The following is an 18,174-nucleotide window of genomic DNA, read 5'->3' as shown; positions in this document are numbered from 1 at the left end:
TATGTCTTTACAGTCTAAGGTCAGTTTGGGGGTGAAGCCAATTAACCTAACTGCATGTTTTTGGAATGTGGGAGGAAACCGGAGTACCCAGAGGCAACCCACGCCAACAAGTAGAAAACCTGCAAACTCCATGCAGATAGTGTCCTGGCCAAGATTCAAACTTGGGACCTAGCGATGCAAAGGCCTGAGTGCTAACCTCTGAGCCACTGTGCTGTCCAATAGACCAAAAAACGATTAGTTTAATCTGCTTGACAACAGTTCAAATGTACATATTACTTTCATAGAAAAACAACGCATAGTAGTGAAAATGCAGTTTGGTTTCAGTTACACACCGGAAACAATAATGCAGATAACTGCATTGCAAGCTGTGCGGGGCTTTAGCAATCCCCTCCACACTGACCCTGTCCCTTGTTTTGGCTTTATTTCCTCTTCTCTTTCTCTATCCGAACTATCATTCTGTTTTTTTCTCCCCCATATTATCTCTCCCACATATTTTAAATTTAAAAAACTGACTTTGGATAGAAGGGGGTAACATTGAAAAGTAATAATCAGTTGCGAAGACTGGAGCCTTTATAGGTTATGTGAAAGTAGGGCCTTATACACACATCAGATGATTTTTACCCAATACGAGCTTTTGGCTTGTCTTGGAGGCGAATCTGACATGTGTACAGAGGTTGCCCGAAGCCGTTCATGGAACCATCCTGAGGCATCCATAAACAACAGAGGATGAAAACCACAATTGAAGTAAAGGCAGGAGAGCGCTGCGGGGTGCCACTCAACCTCCCCCATAGAACAGACCAGCACTCGTTCCTTCATCTTTTTGTGCATTGTGCATGTAGCCTTAAGCTAGGTACACACTTGCAATAATTATCGTTAGAAAACGAACGATTACGCACGATTATTTTGAACAATCGTACTGTGCACAATTCTGTACATGTTGTAACAATACGATTGTTCAAATATAAACCACCGATTGTGTACACAAGTTAGATACGATCGTTTAAACGATGCAGGAAGTGGCATGTAAAGAGGAAAGTTTACTGCAGAAACATCCACGATCACTGAACAACCCTACACACAATAGATAGTAAACAATCATAGCTCAATCAGATCCCCTGGGAAGGTCTTTCGCTTCCAGCGACATTCCTCATTTGACGGTGTGGTTGGTCAGTCAGTGTGCACTTTTTTTGTTAACGATTATCGGACGGTCGCTCGTCGTTTGTTTCCAACGATAATTATTACCTGATTTGTTACCTTTCCTCTCCCATTATCTACTTTCTATTATGTTGATATTGTTATTTGCCTGTCTTATAAGTTGTGTTAGTTGGAGTGCTCATGTTTCTACTCTGGATATGGATATGGTCTGGCTACCCTACAAATTATTGCTCTCCTTTAATAAAGAAAATAATAAATAGGTTGGAAAGACAGGGAAACCATCCTACAATTGTCTCCCAGGTCTAGAAGCTAGAGAAAGCTCCAGTCACTACAGGTCATCTATACTCAGTGTATCCGTCCTTCCTATTAGACCAGGTTGGCTGTTTGATGAGACAATGTTTATTTTGTTGGGGGGGTTGGCACTTTTCTGGTCATTTTACAATACATTTTGTTGTTTGATGTTATCTCATACATGTTGTTCATGCTTTACATTGATAATGTCATAAAAACAAAACATGAATTCCACACGGGCCATTTGTTTTGATACATGTTTCCCATTCTTTTATAAATTGAACATGTATTTTGTCTGTACTAGTGATCTTTAGACAAATAAATTGAGATCTGTACTTTGCTTTTACAAGGCATAATAATATTTTGGATTCATTATAAAAACCATAATCAGCCTGTATTTAGCTTCCCTGTGTTTCCATTCTGCTACATTCCACCTCCAAATTCATAGGCAAACCTAATTATTCAGGAATAGGCACAGGCAACCCTCCGACCCCCTCTTGTTTTCTTACTTTTTTAATTGCTCAGTAGCTAAGTGACGGACTGCCAGGTCTAAGCACATTTACGTTGGAGAGGGTAGGGTAGGCTTTGACAGGTACCTAAAGGTTTTAAATGCCTTTGGCACCATAACAGGAGTAATATAATTTGGAAAAGCACCATTGAATATTTGAAGTGTATTCCGCTTCATAAACATTTTCTTTAAAATTGACAAAAGCACTAAAACCTAATACAGACACTCAATAATTGACTCTGGAAACAATCAAACAATAAGTATTAACAAATGAATACTGTACAGACATCCATGCTTGGATCCATGGAGAAGAAGTGTGGAAGGTGACCTGACAATATGAATTCCCCAGCAGGGACAACAATGAAACCTCAAAATAGGTTCTAATCCTTCACATGAAATTAAAAATATAATAATGATATTCATACCTACACTAAATATCATTAGATATTATTATGTAATTTATAGCTGTATTTCCCAACCAGGGTTCAGTGGAACCCTAGAGTTCATCCAGAGGTGCTTCCTGTGCCAGTTAATGTGACACCAGTGATATTTTTTGGCTATGTGTATGGGCATGGTCTTCCCAGTAGCCAGCAATATAAGAGGAATTGTTACCAATGACTACTAAGCTAATATACTGTGAGCTGTGGATATAGTAATTACAGCAGTGGTTCCCTGAAGATCAGAAAGTTGTTTCATCGGGGTCCTCCCCAAAAGTCAAGAAAGGCTGCTTTAGGGCAGTTTAGTACCTGCCTTTACTTCGCCTGATTCCGCATGTTTCAGTCTTTTGTCATTAGAAAGGATGGGAAAGGTTATTTCCAACAACAAAAGTCTTTTGTGTACGTAGCCTACATTCTACACAGACTGTGTATACCCCTACGTTTAAACGTCCATGTTTGAAATTCCCATGCATTCCAATAGGCCAGTCCACACCAGGGAATTTGTGGACAGTAAGTTTTTGAGCGTTATACTGGATGTAAACTCAAAACTAACCCAAGACAAAAAAAAAACACACTTACTTTTAATCCCGCAGATCAGTCTACCCGTTGGGAGGTTTCTTCCATAGGGTCCCACATAGTCCCAGTATCCGTCCTTGGCCCGGAGCCGAGGGAGCGATTGGCGCCCCCATCTTCTTCTGTGTTCTTCTTTCTATATAACCTGATCTCACACTTTGCAAGTGGAAGATCAGGTGATGTATTTGGGGAAAAAACTTGCCAATCTCACTGTGCACGCGTGAGAATGGCAAATTTTTTCCCTATGTATGAAAGGGCTTTTTCTGCACATGCCCGTGTATGTCAAGAACCTCCTGGGATGTGTGACATAGATTCTTGATCGCCTGGGCTATGTTGCACTTGAAAAAAACACTAACAAAATTTTTACTTAAAAAAAAAAAAGGGTTGTCTACCTTTTTATGTATAGTGAAAATTCTGAGTTTAGGTATGCTTTAAAGAGATCACATTTTGCTGAGTTTTACATTTTTTTAACTGCTGGTAAACGCATATAAACCCTTACATTAAAAACTAGTAAGCATTTATAAATGTTTATAAATGCTTCCAATGAATGCAAATGGAAGAGTTTACAGGTGTTTTTAAGGGTTAAAAAATCTGCTTTAAATGTCTTGAAACCCTTACAAATGCCCATAAAATCATTATGGGCCTAATAAGCATTTAAAGATTTATTTAAAAGCCTAGTAACGCTTGTATAAATGTCCATAAACGTATTTAAAAGTGGTATGGGCATTTATAAGCGTTTATAAAAACAGTCAATGTAGACTTAATAATGTATAATGATTCCGTTTGTTATTGTGGCTTGACACTTCAGGGTTGTGGCAACTGGTGTTAATTTTGTATGATAGCTTTCTTGACCCTCAGCCATTGTACCATGAGAAATTCACATACAGCGACACAAAAAGACCCTTAAAATCAATGAAGACTATTATTTGTTGGTGACAGGACCCTTGACTGTTCTTGAATATGTCAATCACCCTGACAGTTCCAGACAAATAAAACAACAGAGCTTATCTAGTTCAATAAAGTCAATTTTCATGATTTCTTTTCTGTTAGAAACCCGATAAAAATGTAAAGTATTATTTTGATAACCTTTCAGATATATGATAACAATTTATGATAACAATAATAACTTCTTGGTATACCAAGAGCACTGCCATAAACAGCTAGCTCCTAAATTTTTTGAACTTTTCCATTGCTGGGGACTCCTCGTTTTGTAATATATACTACAAAAAAACAATCCCATACTCGTTTTTGGGACTTTTCAGGTACATATAACTCTACTTAACATGGTTGCAATATTCTTATTTTAAATGGCCAAATAGACAACATTATACAAAAATCTCTAAATTGCAATCTTATAGAAAACAACATTTTAAAACCATTGTTCCGATAAATGTAACTTCATTCTGTTTCTGTCTCAAAATATCCCTTTCAACACATTTTGCAGATACTAATCCGCTTCTTCAGGAGACAAATATGACCTACAATTTAGTAGATTCTAATCAGTGAATAACACAAAAATATATTTACAAATACCAAAAAAAAAAAAATCTTACTGGGCTAAAGATGATCAACGATGCATATGGGACAAAAAATGGCACAAGCATCAACCAAGCAGTGAAGACAGCAGGAATGGCAAAATTGAAGCTCTGTAATATATAATACACATTTCAAATCTTTCCTTTTCTATAAACTCATAATGCTCTGTGACATTTGTGGACATGCCGCTAATTATATTTGGCAGTGGATATGCACAGAATATAACTGGGTAATAAAGCTTTAAATGAAAGATAACAGAGGGTGTTAATCCAGGGAACATCCAATTGCCTCGTGGAATCAGGAAGGAATTTTTTCCCCTGTTGGAGCAAATTGTACCAGGGTTTTTTTTGCCTTCCTCCGGACCAGCTTTGTCCATGGGGTTTTATATCTGGGATATGTTTATTTCCTTAGTGGTTGAACTTGATGGACTTATGTCTTTTTTAAACCTGACTTACTATGTAACTACTATGTAGGTTAGTGCTGCCAACTCTAAAACCAAAAACTGCCATGGTCTTAACATACCAACTCCCTCTCTCCTTCTACCCCAAAGGACATTAACAGAAAGGCTGTGTTTTATCACCTATACAGTCTCTCTAAATGTCCATTTTCATGTGACTATATGTTAAATAGGAAATAATGTTAGGCCTGGAGAAGTTACTTCTAGTTCTATGTTTAATTTATGGTCTGGCACAGCTGAGGCCTTCATCTGCATCTTTTAAAGCAAGAGCCAATAAAGAATTCATTTTCCAGTGCTACGGAACCCAAGAAATTCCAAATATTACTTACATTATCATTCTATAATTCTCACTATTTTCTGCAAATGCATTTTAAACAAATCTCTCATGATTTAGGCTTTCATTGCTGACCTCCCATTTAAACATGCTACCTGCCTGGCTGTTATACTAATGGTTTTTGCTTTAATGCTTTCGAAGTCTCTGACATATATTGGTATAGACAAGAATTTCTAATGTTCATGTCTTGAATGGTTATTTTAGCTCTGTGAATCCTAATTAATTATTAAAGGCCATACACAGTCGGGCAACTAGGTTTTTCTGAGAATGTTTAGCTATGTCAGGCTTATTATTTCTCTCTTGACAAGTGTATTTTCACTTTGATTTTATGTCTTCACTGAGAAGATGATTAGTTCGTTTCCTACTTAAAGCCTATGCACAAATATTTTAGATTGACAGATTTTGTTATCTCAGGGCTAACTCATACTTGTGGTGGAAAACCTTGTAGTTGGCCACAGCCCCTTTGGAGTGGGCTTGAATGGAAGTGGTCAACTGGTGGTCTGAAATAGCCCTTAAAGCTGAATGAAACCAACTATACTCACATGTACCTGTTCTGTTGCAGGGTGCTGCCATCTTTTTCTTCTTCCCTTCTTTCCTGCAATTTTGGTCCATCCTGAAATGATGCCTGAAATGATGCATGCACATGGGAAGTAGGGATTTGCTGGGTGTTCCTAAAATCAACACTGAGCTGAACATGTGGAGTTTGTCGATTTTGACCGCTTTACTGAGCAATCAATCAACCACTCCCAGATGGTAGAGGGCTTGAATGGAAGTGTTTGGGACCATGGGTGAACGTGTGGCAGAATGCTGTGGTCAGCTGGGTGTCTTGAATAGCCCTTCAAGCAGAACAAAACCCATTACACTCACCTGTCCCCTTTCCGTCACGGGTTGCTGCCATCTACTTCCTTCTTCCCTGGGATCTTGAGCCATCTTGATTGGCTGGGCCAAGATGACATAATTCCCGTACAGGCGCACAAGAATTTGATGAGTGTCAACAAGCTCAGGGGAAGTTGGGATTGCAGCTTTTTTGACAGTTCCAATGAGCGATCGGGCAGGTGGGGGGGAGGGGGGTTATTGCAAAAGGGACTTCACCTGACCCTTTCATCAATATTTAGCCTGCCCAATCAAACATTTTTAATATTTGCCTTTAGCTTAGAATCATAATTTTAATCTTTTTCCATCAATATTAAAAAAGAAAGTAATTATATATATATTTTTAGTATTCAGTTTTGGTCCCAACTACAGATAGTACTTATATGTGTATATGCTGCCCCAATTCTCTGGAACAGTTTACCCCGTCCTATTCGGCTTGCTCCTACTTTCTGCTCATTTAAAATAGCACTCAAAACCAAATTTTTCATACTTGCCTACCCATCTTTTTCTGTCCTTTGAAACCGTCACTACTTCCCATCACTCCATATCTCCCCTCCTTTTGTGTGTTATTTCCCCCACCTACTAGATTGTAAGCTCTTCAGGACAGGGTCCTATCCTCCTGTATCACTGTCTGTATTTGTTTGTCATTTGTAATCCCTATTTAATTTTTAGAGCTGCGTAATATGTTGGCGCTATATAAATCCTATTTAATAATAATATTATAATGTGACAAAGGTTGTGGTCAGTATGTGGCAAAATTGGGACAAGCACAAACATGTCACATTCATCAATTGCAAGTAACACATGTACATGGAAAATCAGTCAGAATTGTTTATAAGATTTGGAAAACTCTAGTTGATCAGTCAGTGTTAGGGGACTTTAGGGGATTGAGGGTTATACAAGTTCCTGACCATTGGCCTTCTTTTTACTGTAGCTACTGAAACTATACATTCTTATAAATGCGTGAAATAAGTTACAGTGAGATAGCAAATATAAAAAAGGCCCAAGGTGCAATAGAGAAGTCTTTTTATGTAGTGTTTTAAAACTTTGTACAATTATCTCAACACTGCAAAAATTCCAAAGCTTTCCCTCAATGCCTTTAATGTTTTTCAAAAGATAAATGTGTTAATTTAAAGTTTCCCTTTCTGGTAGAACTTAACGGGCACATATGTGGCCTTTATGTGGTGCCAAGTACATCCTTCTGACAGTCCTCTCTGTCAGCAAGATTGTTTGCCAAGCGCAGCTCCTGTGCAGACAGAAAGTGAACTGTGGCTATGATCACCGCGTGTGATCTGACTTTTCAAGTTCTCTGTTCATTGCCTGGAAGGAGTCTGCGTGAAAGCTGGAAGAATAAAGGTGATGGGACGTCATGTAGAGAATGCATTAGTGGTCAATGGAGTTTAAAAAACATTGTTACATGAAGTTTTATTTCAGAGACAGAAATAAATATAGAACTTTTCTGTTTTAAAGAATAGGCAAAAAAGAAAAGACACATTTCAAGAGAAATCAGTAACTACTGTAAACTTTTATTTATTTTTTCTAGCAACCAGTTCTTTGGTCCACAACAACCAATAAAATTCAAAGTTTATTCTTGTGTCTGTAGAGAAATATCAGTGCTTAGAACTGACCTTTTGATATATCGAACCCATCATTGTTTTACCCTGAAGCATTGGAATGTTTTCTGGGCCTACATGTAATTATCAAATTATTACAAATTGGGTGCAAGCTACAGAGGAGGAAATAAATAGTTGTTGAGGGACCTTAGCACCCTACATTTTTGGCAACAAGATAATTTTATTACTCTTTAAGTAATACAAATAAAAAGAAAATGATTTTTTATTCTAAGGGGTCTGTTTATTAGGAAGTGAATCTGACATTCCATCTTTGTTTGTCTTTTATACTAATGTGATTTTTTGTTATTTGAATTTGGATGCATTAGTCTATAAAGTTGTTAACCTTTATTATAACCATCTTGTAGGTTCAATAATACCTCGATGGGGTGACTCTACTGGTAATAGGAATCTGACATTAAATGAAAATATTCCCTGGTGGAGAACCTACTATGTGTATCAATGGAAGTAACTGACCACCAGGGAATGATTCAATGAATGTCAGATCCACTTCTTTATCAATAGGCCCCAAAGTGTTTACTCAGATAAGTATAGCAATCTTGTTTAAAACATTTGACAAAGATTGTATTATTGCACATTAAAAGAGAGTTCCATTTGAGAGTGGCGTATCCTTTCCACTCCCATGTCATTTGCTCTTAATGGGCAGCAGCTTTTCAAGTGTCATTGAACACCAGTTGCGACAAGGCGACAGTCTAGTTTTTTCCTATCTTGGTTTAAAACGTTTATATATTTATAATTATTTAAAATGAAAGTCAGTGTAGACTTTAAGCTACATATATGTCCAAAACATAAAATAAAGTTGACCCCAAACCAATATAGTTTCTCTGTAACAAAATAACAAACAACTGAGTGTTCTGTCCATCACCAACATTTTTTTAACTGTGTATGAAAACATGTACTGTCTCTGCAGAATAATCCTGCTTGGAAGGAAAATAGTACAAATACTGAAGTCTGAACTTGGGTCCCTGGTGATCAAATCAGGATTGTGCAGGTTCCTAAATCTGAAGAACATTTCACAGAAAATTGTCTGCGTAAGGTCAATCATAACAAGAACTTTAAAGCAAACCTGTGCTTTGCCATTGCAGGTACCTTGCCAACTCTTAAATACCAAAAGTCTCACATTTCTTGTACTTCAAGTATTACCCCGCCACCATGTAAATGTCAAACGCCACATTTTTCAGGAAATATACTCATAGACATGGGGAGGTGTTTTCTGGAATGTGGACAGATTGGTATTATTATTAATATATAGTATTTATATAACCCCAACATATTACGCAGCGCTGTACAAAGTTCATAGTCATGTCACAAACTGTCCCTCAAAGGGGCTCACGATCTAATGCTCATACTATAGTCATATTTCTTTATCACAGTCTAGGGACAATTCTTTTGGTGGAAGTCAACTTACCTAACTGCATGTTTTTGGATGTGGGAGGAAACCAGAGTACCTGGAGGAAGCCCACAAATACACGGGGAGAACGTGCAAACTCCATGCAGATATGGCCGAGATTTGAACCTGGACCCATTGCTGCAAAGGCCAGAGTGCTAATCACTGAGCCACAGTGTTGCCCAAATGTTCACATTAAAGCAAATCTAAATAAAACAAAAATGTAATTTAACACCTCTTACTAAGCCTTGGGTGTGGTGGCTCCATAAATTCTCTTTATTTTCACCTTGTGATCCTTCCAGGAACACACTTCCTGTACTATGAGGAAGCGCTCACTTACCATTATGTATCCATAGAGGGATAACATTGTCACGCTAAGCTACTCTCTATATTTGTACTACAGACAATCCCGTTCCTTCCTCATCTTCATTTTATAGGGACAGAGCGTTATTATTATTAATATTATTAATAATAAACTGTTTTTATAGCATCAACATATTACGCAGCGCTGTACATTAAATAGGGGTTGCAAATGACAGATACAAACAATGACACAGGAGGAGAGCACCCTGCTCTGAGGAGCTTACAATCTAGGATGAGGGGAAAGTAACACACAATAGGAGGGGAGATATGGAGTGGTGGGAAGTAGTCAGGGTTTTAGGAGGCATGTTTGAAAAACTGGGTTTTGAGTGCTCTTTTAAAACAGCAAAAAGTAGGAGCAAGCTGAAAAGGATGAGGAAGACTATTCCAGAGAGTCAGGGCAGCTCTAGAAAAGTCTTGGAGCCGTGAGTGTGATGAGGTTATGAGTAAGTCAGTAGCAGAAGGGAAGAGAGCGGCTGGGGGAGAATTTTTCTACCAGTTCGGAAAGGTAAGTGGGACAAGAACTGTGGAGGGATTTGAAGGCAAAGCACAGGAGCTCGAATTTGATTTTAAGGCACAGCCGGGTGGTGCACCCAGCTAAAAGGGGTTGGGGAGAGCACTGAGCAATATAAATTTTCATTCACTTTTCTTTCTTAGTTCATCCAAATTTTTCCTAAACTACTACAGACCCAGAGCCTTTTTAATCTCCTTCAGTCCCAGTGTGGGAAAATCGGTTATATCGGTTATACCCCTGATAACTTTATTAACACTTGTCCTTAGATTGTCCTAGTTCTTGTACTTTTTATTTATGATTTTTCATTTTTTTATTCAGAAGACCCAGGGCTTCAATTTGGTAGCAGCTTTGAACAAATATTCATGAATCCTAAATTTAATTATTTTATGTAAGTTTCAAAAAAATATTTATTAATCTAAAATTGTACAATTTTTACGTATTTAGCAAATTTCTTTTGAATAGAAGGTCATTTAAAAGACCATCTAGTTACAGAATTGACCAAACTCTATTGTTTTGAATATAGCAGAGAACAGGTAATTGTCAGGTGATTAAGCAGAGGTGTCAGGATTCAAAAAATTGCAAATTGGGTGTTTTTGGTGTGCAAGACCTATTTAATGTACAGCGCTGCGTAATATGTTGGCGCTATATAAATTCTGTTTATTAATAATAATAATAATATTAATAATAACAAGACAACTTACAAAAAATGTAATTGAATGTTAAAAACAATTTAGCTGTCAGCCACTTAACAGTTTACATATGCTAAAAAAATCGAAAAAAATTTCAAGTCAGTCCAAAGTACATGGTACTTTTTATGTTCTGTATCTTTGCATTTGTCATACAACAAAGAAAATGATCATTACAAATCAGATCTATTTTCAATGCTGCTGCATCATTAAAGCATGTGTATTTGTTCTTGCAAGTATGTCTGAATTTCAAGGTTTTCCTGTAGCATTCCAGATGGGACATTCACACAGGCTAATGAATCATTCACAGTATCCTTGGGGCTTTTCTGATTGGCTGTGTATTATGTCAGTCACCTGCATAACACTTTCCCACAACTATCGTGGCAGCAGTAGGAGACACCACGTGACCCGTGAAAAACTTCTTATCCTACAATGATCTGACAGAAAGCTATAAATTAACCTGGAGGTTTTTTAAACCTGGTTAGTTTATATAGTGAATGAGTGAAAAGACAGGTGTAGAGCGTACACTGGTGCTGCTGTTCAGGTAAGCTCATTGCTCTTTGTACTTGGCTGAGGGATAGAATTTGTGTGTACAGCTTAGTACAAGACTTGTATTGGGTTGCCTCTTGCTACTAATTTATCTGTAAACTATCACTGAGCTGCCCTATAAAATATTAAAAATGCTTTCTGAACATAAACAACAAAGTTATTTTAGGCATGACATGACATATTCTACTACATTTTAAAGGCTTCGATTCCTCCATTCAAGTTAAGGGAATACATGTGAAACACTGTTCAAACATTTCACAAACTAATCTCTCATGCAAGCTGTTTTTTTTTCTTCAAGGCATGTGGTGTGAGATTCGGGTTGGGTGCTTTCATACTCTAACTGGAAATGTAGAACTGGAAATATTTGTTTTAGGACTATATGTGCTTGCTTAGTTTTTTGTATTAATATTATTTGGTATAGGATTACTGGATTTGCGTTTAATATGCACGCTTTAAAGTATAGCTGTTATTCAAAAAGAAATATGGATACTACCGATGTTGGCCTTCACCGAAAATAATTATCAAGCAGACTGCAAATAACACTCTGTGCCCAATCTGTTTTTTCTGTATCCTAAATGGTCCCCAAATGGTTTGTGCTTGTTCACAACATCTTTCAGTCCATAAATGATTGTAGAAGATTACTAAAGATCACCAAAAGAAAAAAGCTTCTTCTGCACCTTACTCCAGATATTACAAAATAGGAACCAAAGTATAAAAATATGATAAAATGGATTTTATTTTTGTTCACATCTACTAGCTAAATTATCTTTATTTTTATGCTTGAGCATGACATTTTTATAATTTGAATCTCTGTATTTTGCAAATGTTTAGACATTAGTGGATATAAGGTCCTTTACCAGACTCCAGATCTTTGAGTAAAGGGGGGGGCAATGGAAATTGTTGTACACAGCCAACCACCATGTGCATATATATAGTGACGGTTGTGCCAGATCACCTCTACACCCATTTAATTTTGATCAAGTAGTTTAGGTATCTTCTTCCTCAAACATCTTCCAAATACCAGCAGTCTAGTTTAGGTTAGGTTTAGATCTTCAGGATCAAGCGATTCCATGAGACTCCCGATGGCTGGAACCTAGCTCAGTCAACTATGTTACAGCTCTCGTTAAAGAACCAGCGTGTGCACATTTGACAGCTGGCGGCAGTGTCCGGCACTAGTACGTCTTATAGCTCATTCATATCTTAAGTTTTAAGGGCATCCTCGCAAAGTAGAAGATGCATACTTTTGTAGACAATCCTGCTTCCCAGATAGAATTACTAAAATGGACCCTTTGGCTTTGTACTAGTACTGCTCACTGCTGCCCCTAATTATTCTGTATGGAGCTGCTGCCTAGAGTAGCTACATATAGCGTCTCCGGAGAGGCAGCTTTTCTCTGGCATGAGGAAGTGATAAATTGATGACAAATAAATGGTGACTATGTGAGTAATGCCAACTCGTGTTATGCTTAGAACACTGGATTCCTCCTCTTACCTTTATTATTTAGTATCATCTAACCCATTTAGACCTACCCTTCCTTACTTAGTGCACCTCCTGTCTGCTAGCAGAACACTAGCTTGGGCTTTAAAAATCACTTCCATGTAGATTTTTTTTGCTCAGTGGCTGATCAGACCACAGTAGGCCTTGTTGGTTTTGGTGATTAGCAGCTTTGTTAGGCTGGGTACACACATGCAATGGTTCTCATCAGATAATCGGCTCAGGGACAATATTGGACAAGAATCTGTGTACAGCTCTTGTCGTGCATGCTCTGAACGACCGACCTGGCGGATATACAGACGATGGACAACGAACAATCATAATGGAAGTGAGGGGAGAGAGCGCTGAGGGTTGTGGCTTCATTATTCTCCCCCTCCCCTCCCCATAGAGCAGATCGGTGATGTATGTTCATGCGTCGTGCAGTAATTAGTCGTTGGAAAGGATCATGAAAGATCCTTTCCAATGGCAATCATTGCACATGTGTATATAGCCTTAGTCCTTAGGAGGCAGCAGGTCTCTCCATTGATCCATAAGGTTTTGGCTCAAAGTACACACCCCTTTACAAAATCAATATTCTAAGTTAGGTGACTTGTTGGTCATTCAATGCGAGCAATATGTTTATAGGTTGAGGTCTGATGATATTGACTTACATCTGATTCAAATCTTCAGTTTGAGGCACATTTTCACAAAGCAGAAGATACATACTATTCTAGAGAATCCTGCTAATCATAGCATAGTATATTAACCGTGGTCTTGTAGCTGCATACTGGACAGTCTTGCAATCACAAACATTTTTTACTTTAAGGTTCCCAGAACAAAAGTTGGTCCCAATCAGTGTGAAAAGTATATAATCATCTGGAGATATACAGTATGTTGGGTGTTCATTAAGAACATTTTGAGAAACTGCTGGTGCAGAAGTACATCCTTGTAACAGTCTACCAAAGGACCTCTTCATAGTTTGCAAATAGACCACATGAATTCTGTAACTATCTACAGCACATATATTTTAAACCATTCAAATAATATTTGGAAGGGCTTGAAACTGTCACGTGTTCTAGTATTTTTCTGATTGACTACTGATAGTCACCATTGGGCTAAATTAAGGGTCACATCTTAAATGATATCCAGTAGTGAGACCTTCCTTCCAGCTTTCATGACCTTCATTTCATTTCGTGCACCCTCTATTGTAGAGATATTTTTTCTTTGATCAATGAAAGCAACTGTACTTTCGGTTAAGCACCTTTTAAGAAAGCCATTCGCCCTTTATATACAGTGGTTATAAGTAACTTTCACATAACAATGTACATTTAAAATAATCCTTGTTTTTTTTGTCACAAATTCTTATATTTTCATAGGTAATAAGTATGACCCTACTTGTGATCCAGTTTGCACTGCTCTTAGTAACTTTTCTCTGCAACCACGTGGAAGGAAAGAGAGATCCAATCACATACTGCGGAGGTTAGTGCGATGTTCGATTTGTTTTATGCCTTCAGTGAAGCTGTTCTAGTGTTTGGTAGCCAACAGTGTCCTCATGAGAAGCTGTTTGCATGCCAAGCTCTGGAATAAAATGTTTATTTTACTGCCAAAATGTTTTTCAAAAACATAATGTGAACGTGAATAAATAGCTATAAAATCACCGCCAAAACAAAATAACTCATTAAAAAGTGATGATTTTAAACAATGACAGTTAATGTACCGTTAAGAAGAACTCATTTGATTATTATATTAAATATCCTGAATTATTTAATAATTAGTGTAAAATAATTTTCTTTGAGACCCCTTTTGTAAGTTCTCCTATACCCAGTTGCTTTTAGGGGCTCTCATCCTATGTTCAGTACCTGAAATTAAGTGCCTTAATAAATAATAAGTATAAATACTTTTCTCTGGACTTTTTTTTTTCAATAGAATTCTGTTAGTTACTTTGGCATTCTAGAATTCTGTCTTATACAGACCAGGTTTCTTTCAAAAACAAGTTCAATATGTGGAGAAAAAAACAAATATTTTGGGGTTAAAAAATATACAATACTATAAACATCTCCAGAACACAAATAAATATATTATTAAAAAAATCATACATATAGCACAGTAGACAATGCCTACAAGTGCATAAAGAACTTTGACCTGGATATTCCAGTTTTAGCCTATTGAAGATAACATAATTAAATGTTTCTCTGGTTCAATAAGACAATGGTAGAATATAGTGATGATAGCTTATGGTATATGGATGCTTTTTATTGTCAAGGACTGGAAACTGTTTAGAATTGGGAGCAAGAAAACTGGAACTTCAGTGGAGATTTACTCTCCAGCAGCACAGTGACCTTAACACACAACCAGAGCTTGAACTGTTTTAAAACCTGGAACCTGAATATCTTAGAGCAGCAAGTAAAGACCCAAAAGTATATATTCTGGTTCTGAGACTTTGGTGCTGCTTACTTTCAGCACAGCAGCACATGGTACAACATACATTTATGCAGCTATAAAGTGTAATGTTTTTAGTGTTCTGCCTCAGTTACCAACATACTATTACAACATGATAGATCAGGTGAGTATGCAAGGGGGGAGGTTAGGATTACAGGAAGTATTATTTTTAATGATACAAGTAAAATAGGTGTAACGGTTATAAGGTGGGTTATTATTATTTTTAATTAAAAGTTCCAACATATTATGCAGTGCTGTATATTAAATTGGGTTAGTATTAATTTTAGGGTTTCAGGGAGGGAAAGTATTATTTTTGGGGTTGCAGAAAGATTCTATGATGAGGGAATACTGGAGTAGTGTATTGCAGTTAATGCTGGGAGCTCTTGAGACTCTGGAGATTGTTATTACATCACAAATCCTAGACTGCAAACCAGATAAGAATCTATGGTAAGATTTTAAATTGTTTACACAGAGCTTTACAGCTTCTGTCAAGGGATTGCTGGAGAATTGTGACTGGGGATGATAGGGAGCAATAGAGAGCCTGTAGCAGCCTCTATGCATATCTACCGTTATATGGGTTAGAAAGAGAAATGTCTTAGGCTGCATACACACGTGCAATAATTGTCGTTGGAAAGGATCTTTCACGATCCTTTCTAACGGCTAATGACTGCACGATGCATGAACGAGTGCTGTACATACAGCACCATTCTGCTCTATTGGGAGGGGAGGGGGAGAACGACGGAGCAGCACCCCGCTGCACGCTCTTCCCCTTTACTTGCATTACGATCATTTGTCGTCCGTGGATCCGCCAGGACAGTTGCTCGGACGATGGACGACGAGCGCTGTACATGCGCCAGATTCTCGTCCGATATCGTCTCTCACCCAATTATCGGACGAGAACCATTGCAAGTGTGTACGTAGCCTTACTCAAGTTTTGAAGATAGTGGAGGATGAGTAGAATATTTTGTCTGGTGTTTATGCTATATATGTTCCTACTGGGGAGTCGTCTATCCACTTTAGAGATGGAGTATCGCAGGGACAGGAAATATTAGACAACATTTCAATAAAAGCAGAGATCACAGCAACATTTTTTTTTTATTTAAGAGAGTAAAGGACCACTTAGAATCCCTCTGCATAATTGTTGCTATTTAAGCTTTCCTGTCTAAATACCATTCCCCTTTTTTTCTGGTTTTGGTGTCACAGGTCAAAAGTAAGGAGTTATGTCTCCAGAGTATTAAACACCCATAAAAACCTGATAAAGGATTAATTTTTCCCCACCTCCAGAATCTAATGGCCCATTTACACTACTGTGTTAAGACAGCCTATTGAATTGAATTGGCTGCCTAATGCACATAAATACACCAAAAAGATGTATGTTACATTTCTGCAGTGCAGCATAATACACATTACACATGATTCAATGCATATCCATCAGCAAGGTGCATTGGGTGTCACTGTGATAACATGTGAAACCAAAGTGCAATAGTGAGAATATTGCACTTCATGACTGCCAGAACATGTGCATTGTACTCTGTGGTGGGGTCAGGCATCCAATTTATTTGATTAGGCACCCTACTTCACATTATCACATAAAAAGAAGAGCATGCACATTTTTTTCTTTGCATTCAGACCCTAACACGTGTAGTGTTGAGGTTCCATTTAAAATAAATGAAATCAATGCTTGTGCCAAACTGCACTGATGAAAACCCAACCTCAAAGTTGACCGTAAGATTGAACTTTTATATATTACTATTTAGGTAGGGTCTTGAGGTATACATTGTAAATCATCAGGCCACCATGGATCTTATCTGTGGAAAACTGAAGTAAAACAGGAGCTTTACCCATAGCAGCCAATCAAATGCCTTATTTTATTTAAAAAAATGAAATAAACAAACTTGATTTCCTGTTATTCAAATTTTCGTTTTCTAAACCAATCAGTACGACTCCTGTAAGTCTAATAGTATAAAGCAAGAATAACATTGCTTATAAATTAATAAATGTCAGAGGTCTTTGTATTTAGCTAATGTGCCATGCCGTTTTGGGAAAACAGATCGCCAACAAATATTGCTGAAAGTGGAACAAATTAGATATTTATCTCACACTTCCAATCTCTTCAATATTTGGCATGGTGAAAGCAGAAATTCACACAAGGTGAAGTAACAAAACAAAACAAATATCGGGGGAGGCAAGACATTTAAAAACCACATTTTCCAGACTGTGCCCCCAAAATAGGCACGGTTACAGCTGTCACTCTAACGCTAAAGAAACAGAGCAGCCAGGGTCACTGGTGTGCCCTGCCAGCAATGTACACTGCATAGGATGAAGAGAAGCATGATAAATCGCTGAAACAAAACCGTTCAGAGTCAGAATGAATGTCTGTAGAGCAGTCAGAAGCACAGGAAAAGGCAGCATCAAAAATATTTGTTTCAGACTACTTTTTATGTGTTTTTTTTTTTTCGTCTGAATTGACTTTCTTAAACTAGTTATATGTATAAAGCAGAAATCTGTCAGGTTTCAGATGATTGTAAGATAAAATATAAATATGAATACTGAGCCACCCTAAAGTATAGTAAGACATTATAAGACTATAAAGTAATAGTAATAATGATCACAACTATGCTTCTAAATGTTACATTTGTGTTATGGTAATGGTTTTGAGTTTTAAGAGAACCAAAAGGGATAATAGGGAAAGGGGATTTCAAGTAACATTGTCGAACAATGTTCTGTGCTATTGTTGCAAGTTGTTAAAAAAAGAAGAATTTATAACCATTTTTATATAGTTTTTACCTGTTTTATAAAATTATATTCACCCTTTTAGGGGCCAAACCTAGGTATGGTATGAATGGTATTCGGTAAGCTGGCTTCCAATGCTAGGCAAGGTCTTCCATGCTTCCCTGCTATGATATGCTATCAGTTTACCAACTGAGGTCTTGGTCACTGTATAGAAGGCACAGACAGTAGCTGCTATCAAGT

General features: G+C 37.4%; 1 protein-coding gene across 4 annotated transcripts in view; it reads left to right on the top strand.

Annotated features, from left to right (window-relative positions):
* CNPY1 (canopy FGF signaling regulator 1) overlaps window positions 1-18,174 on the top strand; it is a 76,769-nt gene that overhangs the window by 7,043 nt on the left and 51,552 nt on the right. For 2 of the 4 annotated variants that reach the window (XM_072412592.1, XM_072412591.1), the window contains exon 2: window positions 14,139-14,241. In XM_072412592.1, coding sequence (XP_072268693.1) covers window positions 14,148-14,241 — 94 coding nt within the window. In that variant the 5' untranslated portion in view covers window positions 14,139-14,147. Of the gene's footprint in view, window positions 1-8,705; window positions 8,881-11,134; window positions 11,287-14,138; window positions 14,242-18,174 lie in introns of those variants that run through there. The other 2 variants (XM_072412594.1, XM_072412593.1) reach the window with 2 other exon arrangements.

The sequence above is a fragment of the Pyxicephalus adspersus genome, chromosome 5 (genome assembly GCF_032062135.1).
Source record: "Pyxicephalus adspersus chromosome 5, UCB_Pads_2.0, whole genome shotgun sequence".
Lineage (NCBI taxonomy): Eukaryota > Metazoa > Chordata > Amphibia > Anura > Pyxicephalidae > Pyxicephalus > Pyxicephalus adspersus.
This window is presented reverse-complemented; position numbering and strand designations above follow the sequence as displayed.